This window comes from Haemaphysalis longicornis, unplaced genomic scaffold (assembly GCF_048455015.1).
Source record: "Haemaphysalis longicornis isolate Haplotype H1 unplaced genomic scaffold, Haemaphysalis longicornis Haplotype H1 scaffold_1, whole genome shotgun sequence".
Taxonomy (NCBI): domain Eukaryota; kingdom Metazoa; phylum Arthropoda; class Arachnida; order Ixodida; family Ixodidae; genus Haemaphysalis; species Haemaphysalis longicornis.
The window spans coordinates 189542060-189562530 of NW_027526203.1; the positions used below are offsets into that span (position 1 = coordinate 189542060).

The 20471-nt window shown below is 45.9% G+C and overlaps 1 protein-coding gene across 1 annotated transcript; it reads right to left on the reverse strand.

Annotated features, from left to right (window-relative positions):
- Positions 1-9210: 9210 nt before the first annotated feature.
- LOC144156056 (uncharacterized) lies at positions 9211-18030 on the reverse strand. Its single transcript, XM_077687841.1, has 5 exons — positions 17887-18030; positions 11830-11936; positions 11351-11543; positions 9760-9833; positions 9211-9232 (listed from the first exon to the last, which is right to left on the reverse strand). The coding sequence occupies exons 1-5, from the start codon at positions 18028-18030 to the stop codon at positions 9211-9213; spliced, it is 540 nt and encodes a 179-aa protein (XP_077543967.1).
- Positions 18031-20471: the final 2441 nt, after the last annotated feature.

The following is a 20471-nucleotide window of genomic DNA, read 5'->3' on the forward strand; positions in this document are numbered from 1 at the left end:
GAAGCAACACTGCCTTTAACCAGTACTGAGGCCCCAATGCTCTGCATTTACTCGTGTTCCCCTCGCGGGAAGGCGCGGAATTTTTTTTCTTCAGTTGAAGTGTTTAATTTCGCAAAAATCAAGCATGTATGACTTTTTATAAACAGACACTGCAAATATCACTTCTGTATTAATTTGTTGTCTTATATTTCCGTAATCTGTTGTTCTTCAACAATGTTGACAAGTATGAACATTACACCGGACATAGACGGGTAGATTTAGCTGTGACTATATAAGACTATTGCGCTGGCCTTGTTTTACTTTGGCCGGGTGGCTGAATCGAGTCACAGACAGACAGACAGACAGACAGACAGACAGACAGACAGACAGACAGACAGACAGACAGACAGACAGACAGACAGATAGACGGACGGACAGACAAACAGACAGACAGACAGACAGACAGACAGAGAAAAATGACTGGCTTTAAGTAGCCCAAGAAAGACTACCGTCTTTAAAAATTGCCGGACCACATCCATAGGTGGCAATCGACATAAAGCGAAGCTTTAAACTTGTACTTTCACACTGACATCATACCTGCATATTTTTTTTCTTGCGCGGCTGCAGCCTTTTTTCCATAGAGTTTCATACTAATATATGCTTTTTGCGGCATTTCAAACGCGCCATTTTTTTTTTCTTGCGCGGCTGGAGCCAGTGCATGGTGAAGGCAGAGCTCGTAGAAAGTGTGCCCACAAGGTGCGTAGAAAGTGTAGAAAGTGTAGAAAGTGTAGAAAGTGTAGAAGCTCGTAGAAAGTGTGCCCACAAGGTGCGACACGTACCGTGTCGACTGCATTGTTGAAGCAGCTGGGCACAAAGTTTTGCGCACACCGCCCTATCATTGCCAGCTCAACCCGATTGAGCTTGTTTGGAGCGACGTGAAGGGTTTTGTCGCGCAAGAAAACAGGAACTTCAAGATGCAGCTCTTGGAGGACCTTGTCTGGAAAGGCATCAACCAGGTCACTGCAGCTAAGTGGAAGGCCTACGTGCAGCACACTGAGAACGAAGAGAAGAAAATGGCGAAGCTGGACCACATCATTGATAATCTGGTGGACAACATTTCGCCCGTGGTCATCAACATGGAAGGCGACAGCAGCAGTGATGACAGCAGCATGAGCGACGGTGATCTGGGATGCGAGCCCCTGAGCTGGGACTGAACAAGGCTTTGGTGCACTGAAGAGATCGTCATCAGCATCACCAACAGCCTACTCAGGTCCACTGCAAGATGAAAGCCTCTCCCATTCACTTGCAACCGCTCCTGTCCTGTGCTGCTCGAGTACATACTTTGACCCAGAATTGTCTCATTTCACCCCTCCATGTGTTCACCACAAATGTGTTTATACCTTGTCACGTAAAAAGGTAGGAAGAAAGGACCCTCCTCTTTTTTTTCACTGGATCTGGGGTGATTGAAGAAGAAAACACAGTTATGTTCATCGATTAATTTTTTTCATAGATTGCAGTTTAGCCTGCACAGGTATGTTTCGATTCCCGGCTGCGGCGGCTGCTCTTCTGATGGAGGCGAAACGCAAAAACGCCCATGTGTTCGAGATTTCCGCGCACGTTAAAGATCCCGAGGTGGTCAAAATTAATCCGGAGCCCTCTACTCGACACACCTCATCGCCTGTGTAGCGTTGGCGCGTGAAACCTCACAATCAATCAATCACAGATATGTTCCTTCACGCAGCAGATCGGGTCACGTTTACTTTTTTACTGTATGTCAACACGATTTTTTTTACATTGTGCTGGTGTTTGTGCGAACTGTGATAACAGCTTACGTATTACGAATGCCTAATTATTTGATTTATTTACTTGCTCCATCTTCTTGACAGCCACTGCTAGATTCCTACAACCAAGCACCAAACGTTGTAGGGTGCTTGGTGTTATGAAAAGTGTTTCAAATATACAAACTTATCCGCTTCGTTTTGGCTGTGATATTCATGTGCTGGAAAGGTTAAAGGGGCACTAAAGGCAATATAGCATTTCTTTTTAACTAAAAGGTCATGTGTTTTACAACTTCATTGCCTTTGACTCAGTATGTGTTAATACCGTTTCCTCAGGAATTTGCGATTTGTGATGCTGCAAACTGTAGTGCGTGCTTAGGGCATTGAAAGCTGTTTATGTGTTTTAAATGCAGAGCATTTTAGTAACTCACGATGTCACCCGCGTTGGCGTCCGTAGTCCGCATCACTACGTAGTCCGCACCCTACACTATATAAAGAGATAATACCTTCCGGCGCCAGGTTTCGATCCCACGACTCTGCGGGCGGAACGCAAGGTACACGGCACTTTGCCGACTGCTCCACGGAGCCGACACAGAACGGAAGGTTACGCATGCGCCTTATATCCTTGACTCATTCAACCGTCGGCCACAGGTGCGCCCTCTCCCCCGCGTCCTCTTCGCTCCCCTTCTCTCCGCTCGCAACACCCTCTCTCGCCGCGTTCGGTTCGCGTTCATGTGGTGGCGCGATTTCGGCGCTATAACACTCTCGCGAAGGGCATTGGATTGGATTCGATTGGATTGGCTTGGCTTGGCTTGGATTTGGATTGGGTTGGATTAAAGTGGATTGTGTTGCGTCATAGCCGCGCCGCGTTGCGTCGTAGCCTCTCCACGTTGCGTAATAGCCGCGGCAGGGGGTTCACGGCACGTTTCACGTTTCACCATCGACTTCATCGACAATGTCTACGCTGGAAGACAACAATTACAACAACAACAACCAATACGTAATCCATAAGACTTGCAGGCACGCCCCCCGCGGAAATGCTCTGCATTTGATCGTGCCCCTCGCAAGGGGGATGTTTTGATTTTTTGGCGTTTTACGGTATTAACCCCCTCCTACTGCTGTGAGTGGTACAGTGAAAGCTCGTTAATTTGAACTTTAATAATTGGAATTTATGGATAATTTGAACTGCAGAATTTGGTCCGGCCAAGCTACATAAAAGCCTGTTAAGAAATAAAGATGCGCAGGCAGGGGGCGACGGTAGGAGAAGAAGAAGAGGAGGATCAGGGGTGCTCACTGCCTCGCTAATCGACTCCATCACCGTATCAGAAGCCAGACGCTGGTCCTCTTTCCCCACACATTTTCTGGTGCCGAAACCCGGGAACCGGCGCACGAGCGAATCTACGTCGACGGCGCAGCGGCTCCGAGGCACGCGATGCTTGAATACCTTCGTACTGCTTTATCCTGGAAGCCTTGCCCTCGGCCGCCGCCCCTTTCGGCTCGTGTCGAAGCCCGCCCTTGTCCTTTTGGTATTCGCAACCCCAGCGTCTTGCTTCATCGACTGGTGCTATGGAGGCTCTTCGTATTCGCCGAGATGTCCTGCGAGCGACCATCTCCGGGGCCATGACAGTCCTCGACGCCTTGCTGCGGAGCCAGGTAGCAACGGCCCTTGACAGACAATATGTCCTCGACCTCATTTTGCATGACCAGGTGAGCCTTCACAAACTTGACGCTCAAGTTCAGGAGAACCTGCAGAGTGAAGAATGTGATGCTGATTGTTTGGAAGCGATCGATTACGACGAGCGTATCTGCGCCCTGCGAACGCGCGTACGCTTCTCCGCGAGCCAAGACTCTTCCGCAAGCCCCGTTCTTCAACCTCAGGCGGCCCTGTTTACCACCCGCATCGGAACTTCGAATATTCGCTCGCTTCCCGAGGAGGCCTGGCGGACAGTGGTCCTGGGTGACGTGCCGCCCGTCCGGGAAATAACTGGTGCAGCGGTAGAAGAACAGGACAACGACGACGGAGGCGCTGCAGCCTTTCAGAACGCCAAGCAAGACCTCGATGGGTTCAGCCCGGGAGAGTGGCTCCAGCGACCGCCCAACCCTGGTGTTGCCGAGATTTCCGAGTTGGAGAAATCTGAGGGAGCCTGCCGAGACCTCGCCGTCGCTGACACGACCATCGTTTCCGAGACGTCTGACCGGCCTTGCCGCAGCGCTGGCGTCACCGACGCGGCTCTCACGTCAGAGGAGTCATTACAGCCCTTCCGCAACCCTCGCATTCACGACTTGAAAACCGCCACGGACACGTCGGACCCGTTCTGCCACGGCCCTAGATTCAATGATGCGACTCTTGTTTCGGAGACCTCCGAGTTTCCCTGTTGTGACCCTTACGTCGGCGACGCATCTCTCTTTTCGCCAGCAGTTCAGCAACCCGGTTACGAGTCAAATAAGTTTTCATTGTGTTCAGCAACAAAAACACCGTTCGTGAAGAAGATTGACTCGCGTCTGGGTATAACGAAGCGCCTGCTCCTCCGACGCTCCATGAGCGAGCTTCGACGCCGGAAGCGAGCTTCGGCCACGCTCGTCAAGGCCCGGTGGGGAGGTATCCTCGTGGCGAAGCCGAACAGATGCTTCTATGGTGACTACCCCTTCTCCAGCAAGCGCAACTCGATTCGGGACGAGACTTTGTACCGTGTTGAGTTCAGCGAGAGTGAAATCCTATTGTTCGCAAAGATAACGGATACGCCGATCGAACACACGTATTTCCTCATGGAAGCAGTATCAGACGTGGAGGCGACGGCAATGCCATCACGCTACCATGACGCTCCCTGGAAATTTGGCAGTATACATCAACTGTTCCCATTTGATCCTGGCGGCTGCCTGGCGACTGAAAACCAGGAGCATCGTCTCTCTTTCCGGTTGACCGTCCGCAATCCTCACTTTTATCCCCTAAGTCACTTTGATCCAGCAACTCCGGAAGCGGTCGTTGTCCGTGAAATTGTCCATGGACCTGTACTGCCTCGCTCGAATGACAAGGCCGTTTACCGAGATCGACGGCACCGAGACACCCAGCCGAAGGCTCCACTAGATCGCCCAGCCAGCCTACAAGCATCGCTGCTAAGAAATCATGCGCCGCTATGGAAGTCGAAAAACTGGTCGTAGTGGGGCCCAGACTTCGCCACTGGCAGTGCCGCTGCCAGCTAGCTCCTGACCAACTTGGCGGCGGCGGGAGCATGTTAAGAAATAAAGATGTGCAGGCAGGGGGCGACGGTAGGAGAAGAAGAAGAGGAGGATCAGGAGTGCTCACTGCCTCGCTAATCGACTCGATCACCACATCGGAAGCCAGACGCTGGTCTTCTTTCGTTACACATTTTCTGGTGCCGAAACTCTTTCCCCACAAAGCCTACGTATAAAAAAGCCCATTAATTCGAATGGGAGTGGATTCTGCCACGGATGATTCGAACTATATGCCACCACGTCAGGCTCAACGTCTAGCACACGGCCGGAGAAACGCAAAGCACCAGTGCGGCCGTCCGCTTAATGGTCGTCATGGATTGAATTATGCTCGTCTCTTCAGTTTTGAAGGGGGCTTTTCGCTAAATTCGCTCGTTATTGCAAAAAAAGTGCTTGAAGGACAAACGGCAAATGACAATGACTTTTTATTACCCTGCAAATTGTTGATGTGCCTGCTGCTTTCTGAAGCAGTAGGCTGCAGATTTCTGAAGTGCAATAAGTATTTTTGTTTTGTGTTTGTGTTCACATGCTACAATTACTCAACTGTGTAATTTTGCATGCATGTGCTACACTGGCGTGAAAGGTTTTAATCGTGCTTATTGTGACAGCGTTTGGCACGTCACAACTGCCTATTTATTCGGTCATTACATGTTGCTGTTGTCGACAGCTGCTACTGGATATGTATAACTAAGCAGCAAGGGCTGTGATGTGTTTGGTGCCATGAAAAGCAGTTCAAATGTGTGAACATACAACCTGCTTTGTCTGTGATATTTTGTTTATTACTGTGGTTTGTCTGTGATATTTTATTACTGTGGACACTGTCCAAGCAGGACGGTCAATTCAAGCACGTGCAATAAAACAAGTACATAAATGTTTCAATCCATGACTCCACACTCTTGGTGGGTTAGGCTATTTCCCCCCGTTACGACACGTGGGAAAATAAACGTGAAAATATCAGCTCGTGCAAAGTAGAGCGTTTGAGGTTCGCGGTGCTGGGCAAGACTTGTCGAGGGGAATAAAAAATGTGAGGGGTCAAGCGCTACCTTTGATGGAGAAACAGGGTTAACGCACGTTTGCGGTGGTGGTGAAAGATTTTATTTGAGCTCGGGGGAACGGGAGGGGGGGGGTGAATGCTGGCGGATGAAAAGCAGAGAAGGGAATATTGCTGAGGACTCCACACTCTGTCATCCATGTAACCAGTCATACCACCTGTAACAGGAAAAAAAAGTATTTTGTGCCTAATAAGTTTTTTGTGCCTGTCCTAAACGCGCTAGAATTAAACCAAGAGTATAAAACATGTATATTAGTCCTTTTTGTATATCAGTATATTAGTCCCTGTCAATTTGGTTTTTGTTTTGGAAGTTCGACTAATCTTGCACTTTTGTCTTTAACCGATTTTATAAAAAATCGTTCGACTTAGGTATGTTTGTTGGATCTGTTTTTTTTAGATTTTACTAAAGCTTTTGATACTATTAATCATGATATTCTGTTTCACAAACTTGAATCCTATGGATTAACCGGACCAGCTTTAAATTTCCTAAAGAATTTTCTTATTAACAGGGAAGGTAGTGTTTGGGTCAATAATGCGTATTCTATGACTAAAACGATCAATCAAGGTGTGCTGCAAGGTTCTATTTTAGGTCCTTTATTGTTTATTATCTATATTAAGACCTCGCTGACTCCATTAATGCCTCACACTGTGTTCTATATGCTGACGACACCACAGTATCTTCGGCTGATAAATCTTTGTCCAATCTTATGTCTAACCTAAATATTGTTTTGGCTAAAGTAACTAATTGGTGCCTCATCAACCACCTACTAATCAATCCATCAAAAACCAAATTTATGATTTTTAGACCACCCCAGAAGCGCCTATCATATATTCCAACCATTTCTCTCTGTTCGAGTACCATAACCCCATGTGACAGCGTCCTTTTTCTTGGAGTATTCATCGACTCGCATCTGAAATTTCATAAACACATCGATCACCTTAGAAATAAGACTGCTTTTGGCATTCGAGCTCTGATAAAATCCCGCCCATTTTTTTCACGCCAAGCCCTTATGTCTCTTTATTTTGCTTTCGTTCATAGTCATATCACATATGGTATTGTTGCATGGGGTAACACATATGATTGTCATCTGGCACAATTACAACATATTCAAAATCAGGCTATTCGTATCATTACTAACATCTCATTTCGTGCTAACGCCTGTGTTTTGCTTCAACAGAATAATGTCTTATCGGTCAAAAATTTATTTTATTACAACATAGCCACGTTTTTGTTTCAGCTGCGTGTTAATAATTTATCGTACCAATTTATTGACAGGCAACTATTACAAAATAACAACTCCATCAGATTTGCAGCCAACGAAAATTATTTATCACCCATACTCTATACTAACTATGGTCAGATGACATCCGCTTTTTCAGCTATCTCATTCTGGAATAGTCTTTCGGTAGAACTAAAATCTTCATCATCATTCTTTTCCTTCAACACTTACTAAAAACGTTTTTGTTGAATCGATGAATGTATTCTTTTTATTATCTGTATTGCTATGTTACTGTTCATTTCGTTGCCCAATTTTTTTTAGTTCAGCTTGATTGTAGTTGTAATACAAGTGTATACTTAATATGTTTTTTTTGTCAACCTTTTTACCTTTTTTCTTTGTTTGAATTAGTATTGTGATAGCAATATGCTACGTGTATTTTTTGAATTTTTGTTTAACCGGTTTCGTCACTTTTTCTTACTCTACTTTAGCGCTGCCTAAGCTGTGTTCATTGCGTTTAGTTACTGTTCTTTTTTAATTTTGCTGCTTTCTGTGTATTCTTCATTTTGTATTAATTAATCAAGGGTCCCGTTGCAGTCTGTTGACTATGGGACCCTTGTCTGTATACTAATTTGTATGTATTTCTCACCGTTTGGAATAATAAACAATTCAATTCAATTCAATTTTGGTAAGATGACACGTCATCACCCTGCTATAAAGGGGAAACCAATAGCAATCATCATCATCATGGTCAGCCTCCCATGTCTGGAAGGCCACGAGCCACACTTATTTCAGTGTTCGCTGCACCAGGGCAAGTCGCCACTCCGCTGCTGGGCTGGTCAGTGCCGACTCCCATAGCTTAGAGGTGGGGCAGTGAAGAGGAGATGGAAGGATGCTCTTGATGGGGTTCCCTATTGAACAGTCCATTATGGCACACAAGAAACTTCACCTTCAACATTTTCAATCTTCCCCTTACTCGTAATGTTTATACATTATGTTGGTGCAAAAGTGTGGAATAAAATCCCTGTTGATCTTAATAATGATCAAAATTTCTGTGAAAAACCATTTTCTGTTGTCATATGCCGAAGACTGTACCCCGCATTAGAAGTATACGTTCTTTTCCTGATCGGAGTATGATTATTTGTGTACTATAGCAAAGATTGAGTACTTCTTTTCTAAATAGGTATTACACGTTATGTATTATGCTGCATCTGTAATTACTAACTTAATTATACTACAGTATATTTGGTATTCTGATAACTAATAATATGACTGCTTGTAACTATGCATTTCCTAAGATGGACTGACAACTAGCCCTTAAATCAAAGTATGCTACACCTTTTTATGTCGCCTCTAAGGAACACCACAACAATTTGTTGTCAAAATCTCGACACCCCCAACAAGACCAGAACCTGTAGTGCGCTAATAGCTGTAGTCAAATTCGGTAGTCATTTCTGTGTGTGAGGGATTAATATACAGATCAGGCAGGGTAAGAACAGGTGGAGAACCGAGCTGCCATGCCACACACGCACAAGAACGTGCATGGGCTGAAGAATGTGGGATCCCGCTACAATGTAGGACTTCTTTTAAGCCAAAAAGAAATATAGGCGGGCGGTGCTTGAACTCAAAATATCCAGAAAATACCTAAATTGTTTTCTTTCGAGCGCAGTAGTTTTGGTCACATCGCGTCCCTCACCAGTTCATATTCAGTTGTGCATTATTCACTTGTGCATTTTACAAACAAATATATGCTCTGTAATAACTCATTCCATTTACAAAATTTTTGCAGGCGTTCATTACTCAAACTGTGCTGTGAAGAACCCTGTGCATTTGTGGAAGGTACTCCAGAAACACTTTAAGGCGCACAGCTTCATACTTGTTTCATCACATTTAAGAGTCATGAAAGCATACCCAACAGGATTAAGGCGGAATTTCTTGTTGCAGATGCTGGTCCTCAGATGACAGACGCTTTCAGCCTGCAAAAAGGGAAAGCACACAAATTACAAGAATCAGTCTTCCACTATGTCAAATCTTCCTTGCACATTTATCTAGAGTTGTGGTAGAGCATCCTACCCTTCAAAATGATTTGCCTTACCTTTCTATGGTGATTTAGGTCAGTGGACACTATTTTTACAGCTTACATTACACTGGGACATACTTCGCAGTTGACGCAAATTATTATTGCGCATGTAATTACATGAGAAATCGAAAGCGAGACTGATTTCCTGTTGCTCTTTTACTCGCCATTTCTGTTCTGCCTAAGCATACGGTTAGGCAGAACGTTTTATATCATATTCTTAGGTTCGCCTGTAACTGCGTTTTACAACCCGGCGTCCCCTGGTGAAACGTGCAAAACTAAAACATTAGGATAGCGTTAGGGCATGTTACATTTGGATAGCGTGAGGGCATATTAGAATGATTCGCGCTTGTTATTTCGTAGCATCTGATTGTTCTTGCGTACTGGGAAACGATCCACACAATTGCAACACCACATTCTACTCACCTTCCCACGCCCGCAGTCGGAGGGAGTTCCCAGACGAAGAGAGCCTCTGAGTGCGCCGACTCGGCCGGTCGTATCTGGAAGCGCATCGGAAGTTCATTCCAGTAAAAGCGTTTGACACGGCAAACTGCGCTAGAGCAATAGTATCACCAAAACACACACTGCACGGCTGCATCGCTGCCTCGACGTTTTGCTCGAAGCTTCGCGCTCGGCTACACAACGCAGGTTGCATCTTGGAGCACAACGGTAACGCGATGTCTCTTCGCTTTTACTTTGTTGCTACCTGAGTGCCACACAAGCGTACAGACGGCTATCCCATGCCACGGCTGCATTCATCGGTGATTCCCCGCAAGCCAGCTCCCGCCATATTTGATTACGATGTTGGCGGAGGAATACGTTTACGGAACCGTCCGTGCAGTCCGTGGGACAGTTTGCCTGGGAATCGCCATCTTTCCAATAGCCTCTTCTGATTGGCTTTCAATGTCGAACCAAATCATGAAAGCCAATCGAACTGATTGCGGAAAACGCCATCTTGATATGGCGGCGTTAACGTAAATTCAAGAGTATTGACCTGATTGGTTAAATTTCGTAGCATTCGCAGTGCTCCAGCTAGCTTGTGATATGAACTATAGTTTTCGCATAGTTTCAGTGGTGCAAGTTAAGAAGTCAGGTAGATTCTTGGTTGTTAGGGCTTCACAATATTGCTATCAACGTATAAAGCATACAACGTGGAGCAAAAAAAATGGAAAAGAAAATTAAATATGCTTTTGCCAATATACATACACAATTGTATGCTAATAATGAGTTTCGGTAAAATTTCAAACCCGCAGCTGTATGGAAGCTTAAAAAATACAGTGAACCGGTTACCGCAGCTTGCAGAGCTTTTGGTCTTTAAATTGAATCCGTTTCCTTGTATTCCCTGCCCTCGACTGTAGTTGTGACGAGGCACCGTTACGTACCTACCCTAAAAACATTTTCATACGTGCTTAAAACTATAATGACTGCCCCACTGGTTCGTGAGCGTTTATATGATTAACCATACAGTTTTTGTCCGGATCAAGGTCTTTAATCTCGTGTTATAGAATTACACCAGCATGCATTTTAGGACAAATTGTTAACGTGAGTAACCCAAACTAAACTAAATAGGAGCTTAATCTTCGTATTAGAAATATTCTTATGATGAGAATGAATATGCCAGATTCTGAAGTTTTTAACGCTAAAAAATCATGGTTATACACTGTTTTAACTCCTCTGGAGCGAATAGGTATCTTCACCGGCCTAATTAACAAAATCTTCACAAAACGTAGCGCGTATTTGACGGCTGAACATTCAGTGGAAATAAATTACAAATCCATCATTACAAATTCAAAATTTACAATCTTCGGTCAAAACAGGACGGCACGTAAGAATCGGACACTTCATTAAGCGGCTATTAAAGTCTTAATTCATAAAACTTCCTCTGCGAAAACGACCTCATCATGATTCAATTATCGCGAGTTTTCATTCGCATAGTATTGCAGCTTGGTTGACTGATGTACGGTGCCTAGAAATATTAACTATTTAACCATGCTGAATAGGTAGAAGTGAAATTTACCTTGCCCACCAGGCCCAGCATCTCTTGGTTGTAAATTTCCGGGGCCGACGTGTGCGGACGCTGCCTGGCTGTCTCCTTGAGCGAGTTCTTGAATCGGCACTCACTGAGCTCTTTGCTGTCAGGGGGGTGGGTGTGCTCTGTAAGGGTTTTGATAAATTGTATTGTTTTTATACCGAAATCCAATAATTTGCCTCTATTTTAAACAAAGTAAATAGGCAGAGTCTGAGCTAGTTGGATCATACTTGAATTAATACTGGTCAGCCTAAATTTAACTGGGTACGCAGACAATAACATGAAACGGCGCAGTCAGCGCCGAAGCACAGTCAGCGCCTGTGCTTCGTTTCATGTCATTGTCTGCGTACCCAGTTAAATTTAGGCTTACCAGTATTAATTCTAGTTTGAGTAGCTCAGTTTCCTGTTTTTGATTATCAGCCTCAAGAACGTTTACGCGCTTGCGCAGTTCCTTTAACTCCGCATACTGTCTTGCCATGGTAACCAGCACTTCGTCGTATTCGGCAGACATAATAGAAATCGATTCCTCGATCTTGTCGACTTTTTCCGGCAGGTCTTCCAGCTTATTCAACTGCTGTTTAATAGAGAGCAACATTTCATATAGGTCGCTATCAGACCTTTCGTTCGGTGCACCTGTACCTCTCAGTCGCGAGGACTAGCACGCTGCGCACTTCCAAGCTTCGAAAAAGGCATCACCATTCCCCTTAACCACTGCTTCAGTGATACCGGAACATTTACCAAGATAAATCTTCGAGCACTCCGAGCATCGCATAGAACGGCCTCGCGCAGGAAGCGCTTTACAACAGCCACCGCAAGCATTAGGGAGTTTTAGCTGACCATTTCTGACGGTCCGCTCTGCTCTGATAGCAAGCGGGAGCGCCATTGCGCATGCGTGGCACGCTAGCGCGCTACCGGCGATACAGGAGGGGGGCCCGCTCCGCTAACTGAGACCCCTTAGCGGACCGTCGCGGCAGCTTACGCTACCGTGCGGAAATTTAACATGGCTGCCCCCGCGATGGGAGCGCGCTACGGCGTACTTCGTTTCTTCAGTTGGAACACGACCGACGCAGCCGCGAAAGCTCTTCCGAATAGGCAATGGTGCCACACACCTCAAAGATCTTTATGACGGAAGCGAAAAACGTCGACCGAACCGCGGGGCTGGTTTTATGCAGCGCAGTGAAAGACACCCTTGGCTTGGCTATTCCAAAGTTTATCGGCTTGTTTATTGGTATTTGGAAAAATTATACCATGTCAGCGGCTACATAATACAAAAAAAGGTTAAATGAGGGTAAGAAACACGTTATTTTGCTTTGTTTGGGTGACCAAATACAAATTATTATGTTTCCTGTAGGTTGAAGTTTTGGTTTACAGGCGCACGCGAAACGACCAGTCACGCGAATCATTCCCCGCCGAGGGAGATACGGTTATCGCTTAGCTAAAAGCCTTTCGGCTGCTGACGCTCCGCTTGTGCGGAACTGCTGACGCTCGGCTGCTGACGCTCCGCTTGTGCGTCAAAAACGGTCTTACTTAGTGGCTAAAACTCTCTATTGTCAGAATGGTCCATTACACATTGACAACAAGTTGCGAAACAAGGAAATAATAAAGAAGAAAACGGCAAATATCACATACGTCGGCAGCACCAGGGCGAAGTGGCGAATAAAAAAAATTACAGCAGCACTTTTCAGGCTAAAACACAGAATAACCAATCTGCATCAGGTAAAAATGAAACGTCAGCCCACGAAACGTTCGCCACCACCGCCACTGCCGAAGCGGCAAGATGTGGGCGCTCCAGCTGCAGTGCTGCCGGGATTGTTGCGGTGAATGACAGCATAGGGGCGCTAGCGGCAGTAGTTCCCATTTTAAAAGTACCACGTGGGCGAAGTAATCCGCAGAATAGACGGAGGAAATTCCTTACGGGGGAACGAAAATCCCGCAGAGAAATCCGGTGTTGAAAAGTTTTTGCATGCGTGCATCACGTAAAGACGATACGTCAGCCCAAGAAACGTTCGGCGCCACCGCCACTGCCGAAGAAATTTCATTGAATGTTAGAAAGTGTGTTCACGTCATCATTACAAGGAACCTTTCATAGTTGAATCCGTATAGCATTAATGACGCTCCTTGTAGAACTGCCAGTGAATATAAATAACTAGGAGTTAATTTACTCGTGGTTTGAGAATAAATAGGCACGTTCACAAAATAAAAGTCAAGGCTGCACGTGTTTTCGGTTTTCTGAGACAGAATTCCAGCGAACTTACATCTAACTTAAAAGAACAACCGTATTTCACTCATGTATGCCGAATGGTGGAGTACGAATGTGTTTTCGGTATCTGTACACCAATGAGCAGGTCGATATGCTCGAAAGCATAGACAAACAGGCAGTGCGATTCGTTTTAGTGATTGGAATCGCCAACTTGGTATGAGGGAAAGCTAAAGTGAACATAAACGGTAATACGTGAACCATCGCAGATGAAACCTCAGGTTGAATTTTTTCCACAACATTTACCATTCGTAAACTGTAATCGATAAGGAGAAGTATATCCAAGCGCTATTCTACACATCACGAAGTGCGAAGTTAAATTCAAAGTAAATTAATAACTCTATTTAAATGTGCCGCCTTGCACAGTTCATTTTTAGATCAATACGAGAGTCGTGTTTTATGCCACCTATAATTGTATCTATTGTTTCTATTGATGATCATTACTGCGCTTTTTAGAACTATTTTGTTATTTGGTGTCAAATTGGATGCTTACTTTTATGTATCCCCCTCGTGTAATGAATGCAAAAGCGATGCAGGTATCAAATAAATAAAAAAAATGGCCGCGTATCTGCTCCTTTCGTTGCAAATGCCGTCAAAAGACGATAGTCTTTATCGTTGCCCTTAGTCGGCCTTGCGCCATTAAACTCCAAACATCATCATCACATCATCGATAGTCTTTATCGGCTTTTGCGTAGTAAATGCCTCCCTTCGCTTTCCCGCTCACCTCTCATGTTGTTCCTCTTGCGTCGCGCTCCTCCCAAGGTAAATACGCCAAATGTTTGCTTAAATCATTTTAAATTTCCCGCGTTCCACTGCTCCAAACCGGGTGTCTCGATGCGAACGCTGCCGTACCGTGAAGACGAGTGTTCATCGAGGCGCCCTACTTCAAGGTTTATAGAACCGCGTTTTCCTACTCCACGTGCATTGCAAGCAGAACGTGAAACCTATCTAGCGGAACCTTGCGTAACTGTTGCCGGTCGCTTTCTTAAAATGGCGCCCGAAGTTGTAGTGGCGCGGGCGACAGCAGGCGACGGCGGAGTGAATTCTTTTTCTGCAGTTGATGAAGTATTTAATTTCGCAAAAGCCAAGCATGTTTGATTTTTTATACAGGAACACTGCAAATATCACTTCTGTATTGATTTGTTGTCACATATTTGCGTAATGTCTTGTTCTTCTTCAACAATGTTGACAAGTATGAGCATTACACCGGACATAGACGGGTAGATTTAGCTCTTCCTAAATAAGACTACTGCGCAGGCATTGTTTTGCTTTGGCCGGGTGGCTGAATCGAGTCACAAACAGACAGACGGACAGACAGACAGACATACAGACATACAGACAGACAATCGCTAACGCCGCTACCACGCACTACCTTCAACACCCCCTCACGATTGTCACGGACTCTCTCCATGCATGCCCACACTACCATCGTGGACAAGCTCCTCTCGCAGCTATTCTCCATCTGAAATACGCAGAGTAGGCATTCTCCATCTGAAATACGCAGAGTAGGCACTTGGTGGATAGAAGTGTTTTGGATTTTCAGATTAGGATTCATTGGGAGTTCAGGAGGCGTACCTCGTGTGCGCGAGCGAAGCATCAGTACTGAAGACTTCTCGGCTTGACAGCGAAGCCCTCGAGGTATGAGATACGTATTGATGGTGTTTATGGCTTGGTGTAGTGGTGTCTTGTTGGGCTCCGACTGACCCTTCAGTTGTCCACAGCGTGATGCCTTGGGGTTGGCCGCGCGCAGGCATGTCAAACAGTCGTCGCCCGCGTCGACGCATTATGCAAACATCCCCCTCGCGAGGGGCACGGTCAAATGCAGAGCATTTCCGCGGGGTGCGTGCCTGCAAGTCGTATGGATTACGTATTGGTTGTTGTTGTTGTTTTAATTGTTGTCTTCCAGCGTAGACATTGTCGATGAAGTCGATGGTGAAACGTGAAACGTGCCGTGAACCCCCTGCCGCGGCTATGACGCAACGTGGAGCGGCTATGACGCAACACAATCCAACACAATCCACTTTAATCCAATCCAAACCAATCCAAGCCAATCCAAGCCAATCCAATCGAATCCAATCCAATGCCCCTCGCGAGAGAGTGTTATAGCGCCGAAATCGCGCCACCACACGAACGCGTGATGTTGACGTCACGATCACGCCACAGATGTTAGCGACCGGAGAGCGCACGAACGACATATGTGGTTTAAGCGCGAACCGACCGCGGCGAGAGAGCGCGATGCGAGCGCCCCCACCTGTTCTTGCGCGCGAACCGAACGCGGCGAGAGAGGGTGTTGCGAGCGCAGAGAAGGCGAGGAGGACGCCGGGGAGAGGGCGCACCTGTGGCCGACGCTTGAATGAGTCAAGGATATAAGGCGCGTTCGTAACCTTCTACTCTGTGTCGGCTTTGTGGCGCAGTGGTTAGAGCGACGTGCACCTTGCGTTCCGCCCGCAGAGTCGTGGGATCGAAACCTGGCGCCGGTAAGTATTATTTCTTTATATAGTGTAGGGGGAGCGATGCGGACTACGAGTGATGCGGACTACGGACGCCAACGCGGGTGACATCGTGAGTTACTGAAATGCTCTGCATTTAAAAGTAGTCTGAGGAGAGAATAGGCGCTCGTCACCTGCTCGTAACAGAACAATCGCCATAGCATGAGGCGCCACACGGTTCATTCGCGGCACAGTTTTATACTCCGCTGGTAAACAGCGGAGTATTCATCACATTCATCACATAGCGGTTCGTCATAGGCAGACTCGTAATAGACTGTTTGGTTGATTGAATCATGCATCGTTATTTCGTGACACCGAAAATTGTTTGATAGAGGTGCGAGAATAAATTTGAAGCCCATTATTTCTCGATTACTATCCAAGTAAAAATGTTTATTACTGCTACTGCTACTTCTTAAAGCCCTTCGTACATTTGTGTTAGCTTGTTTCGCGGGACTCAAACTGTGAGATTCCGTAGGAACCAATAAATGGGAATCCACCCTCACTCACTCGCTGGAATTTATGACTGCTGCATGAAATATTCTGCATTATAAGTGCTGCTTCTGAAGCAGTTTTCTCAATTAACACTAGTGCAATGGCTTACGATGACACTTGTAAAGCAGTCTATGAAGCGACATTGGAACTTTGGCCTTGCAAACAATTTTGATGTCCACAGGCTCCATGCAGCATTGATTTGATAACCGCAATGCGATTATCCGCCGTGAAAAATCACACCACTGCCTCTTTTTGTGGTTGCTCATTCCGCGTCAGAATCGAGATTGAGAAAACGTTGATACATGTCCTTGCAAAAACACTCAAAATTATGTCGTTAGAATAAAAAAAAACCTAACTTAAAATTAAAAAGAACCTCCTCCGTATTTTATTTCCTTTTCCGACAACCCATGACACCCACCGAAAAAAAGATTTCTGGCTACAGCCCCAAAGAAAGCGCTGTGGCAACTGAATACCGAATAAGGAGTACTGACACCACAAAGTATCCGAAACGTCTTCTGTATTGTCTCGACTGATTCATATTTCGCTTCACTATTCCTGTCTGTCTGCGTGCCCTAGGCAGGTTTGGCACAGCAGGCTGTACAAAAATTTTTTGAGCAGTTCTACAACTCCTCCGTAACTTTTTGTGCAACAGGCATCACTGAAATGCCTTGATCGAAAAGCTTTGGGGGTTTTTGCTTGCTTGATGCCGATTACAGGTACAATTATTCTGTGCCTCTTTTTCCCCGTGCTTCCAGTTTTACCAATGCCCTTTTATAAAACGAAATCCCGGTCCACATTTTTTAAGTAAGAGAGAGCTCATAGATGGAGAAGGATATGTTATCCATAAGGCTGCGTCAGCCATCATTATTACAAAATGAATATGACACGTGGCAGTCAAACATCATTAGCAAGGTTCTTCTATGGTTCATTGTATTTACTTTCCCCTAACTTTTCCGCACACTTGTGCGAAAAACTGAATTTATTTTCACGCGGGTTATAACACACAAACTGGTCTGTTACAAGTCAACCTGCCTAGCTTTTCAATCAATTTTTAAACCATGCCTCCTTGCGCCGCACTACATCGGATATAAGGATATTTTCTGCACTGTTTCTGGCTCATAAAATTGCGTCTTTAGACAGACTTCTACAAGCAAGCATCGCCCATTTCCACTCAAGATTTAAATGAGATCTACCGTTACAAACACCAATAGCAACACGAAAATTAGCAAAACATAATGAGCTTACCTTGTGTCTTTGACTTCACTCTTCCTTCATCCACTAAAAACAGCTGCCCTGCAGTTACCTTTGCAGTATTTTGAACATCGCCATGCTGACATCCCATTTAAAATCTTTCGCTGAAGGCAATATTTGCAGTCTTCGAACACTAATGCGTCCTTGCCCTTCTGTGTTTTTATGAATTTGACGTCCATCTCGGGTGGAGCTGACCTTGAGACCCTGTAGTAGCCTATCAATTCGCCATATAAATGCAGTTTTCTCACCTACCTAAAAAACGCGCAGTAAAAAAAATAGAATGGGGTCCCCTCCTGCGCACTGTGTGAATTTGCATTCTTTGTCGCCGCAGCCGCTTTGTGCGTGCCACCTTCGAGCCAGTAACATTATCCTCATTTCGTCTCGATCTGAGGGCATACATTCGTAACAAGCGCGGAGCACTCCCTCCTTTTTTTGTTGACGAGAAGCCCCAGTAGCGTATTCGGGTTTCGGCGATGCATCACCCACGAAAGGAAGAAAAGGAGGAGTGCGAGAGGGAAAGGCGAAGGATTGCGGGGCTGTTCTGCCGGTGTACACACTCCCCGCTCTTGGCTCGGCGGCCGGCCTGCAGTGAATACCCATTTCTTTCCTCCATGTGAAGCGGCAAGTGTTTCAATCGGGCGTTGGATTTCGCCTTCTGAGACGGCTGCGCTGTGATTCAACCACGCTCCTAGATCTGGATATTTTAACGAAGTTAAAAGTGCTTCAACTGTGCCTGTGTTGGATTTCGCGTCCCCTAGTGGTGCCCGCCGCTGTGCATTTCGAATTGCTTCAACCGGGTCGTTTGATTAAGTTTTACGCTGCAACAGTGTTCTAGGTAATATTACCTAAATACTTTGACATCCGTGCTGTTTTGCAATCGCAGTGTAGCGTTCGCAAATCGTCGCGTGAACGGTTGCTACGCAAGCGTGCATCCACAGTTCACCCTGTGATCGGCCGCCGCTGTGAAAGTCGTCAACCTTTATTATGAATGAATTCCTGGAGTGTGACAAGTAGAAATTTAGCCTAATGCCCCATAAAGTTGGGCCGAAGTCACGCTGGGAATAAGCGATAAGTATAATCACTTGTCGCCCACCTTGAACATGTTGGTACTCAGATTTTCTGACGATTGCTTTCAACCTTGTCACGATGGCTGCACTTTGTGCCCTGCTGCTTTTTATGCGATGGCACAAACAACCGGGTTGCTTGTTTTGTTTTTTTTTTCTTTATCGTATCTAGCGCTCCGCCCAGACGAAACGACAGTTGGCACTAAAGTTTTGCCCAGGCAGAATTAAAACTGTCAAATACTCCTGCTCTGATCTTCGCCTCTTAGATTTAGACACGCAGGACTACCTTTGCACCGGCTCCTCTTCGCGATCGTGTGCTCACGGGTATTTTTCTTTTTTGCTTGCAAGCCCCAATTGTGATAGCACCCACATTTATTTGCGAGTTGGACAATGAAGCCTCCACTGATGACTTACGTTTGTCCACACACACTGACCAAAACAAGCTACAAGGGGCTTTGGTATCCAGTATTCTTACACTGTCACTAACAAGGTGAGGAACTTTAGAACGTCTACAGATTCCAGATCTCTGCACAAAGACACTGTCACACCATCCTACAATAGTTGATGCTAAGTAGAAACGCGGGAGCTCCAAAAGGATTCCATGGAAATCCCGCAACTTTGCATAAACTTAACCTCGCCGTTGTAGACGGTGATACACTCTTTCACAGAGACCAAAACTTGTTCATGCGGAAGGGAATAGAAAATGTTTCTAGCGTCAATGCTGAAAGCAGAGCACCAGCCTGGATTACTGCGCGCACAGTAACCTCATTTGTGTGCTGTGAAGATGAAGAGGCTTGCGCAGCGTGCCCTATCCTGGTCCTCTTGCATTGCAACATCTGCTACCTCAAACACGGAGCTGCGCAGTGGGCACCAGGTCGGCACAGAAATTTTGGCACTCGATGGAGCCCTCTGGCCGACTATGCCACTTATGGTCGTCTCCCATCCCTGCGACCGCAGCACCTTCTGCGGCACTGACGTTGATGACTGGATAAGCACCTACGAGAGTGCGAGCGCTCATAACAGATGGGACGCAACCTTGGGGCTGGCCAACGTAATATTTTACCTCAAGGGCACAGCCAGACTATTGTTGGTTTGAGACACACGAAGCAGACCTGACAAGCTGGGAAACCTGCAAATTGACATTACGTGAGCTGTTCGGAAAGCTTGTTGGCCACCAACTAGCCGCGAAGGAACTTTCTTCCCATGCCAAAACCTCGATGGAGTCATCCGTCGCCTATATTCAGGATGGTGTTGCTCTGTGTCACAAGATAGATGCCGACACGTCAGAAACTGGCAAAGTAGGCTATGTGCAGAAAGGAATTGCTGATGGCGCTTTCAATCTGCTTGTTTATAAGGACTGCACCAGCACAGACGGCATCATTACAGAGTGCAGACCGTTTAAACATCTTGAAAAGGGCCTCGCAGCCTCTGGAAAATGTTTATTTGGTTATCAACGTAACTAGTTGATGCATTTCTTTTTGTTATTCCCCCAACTGTAATGCCAACAGGCGCTGTGGGTACCAAATAAAGAAAGAAAGAAACAAGCGAAAGCTCAC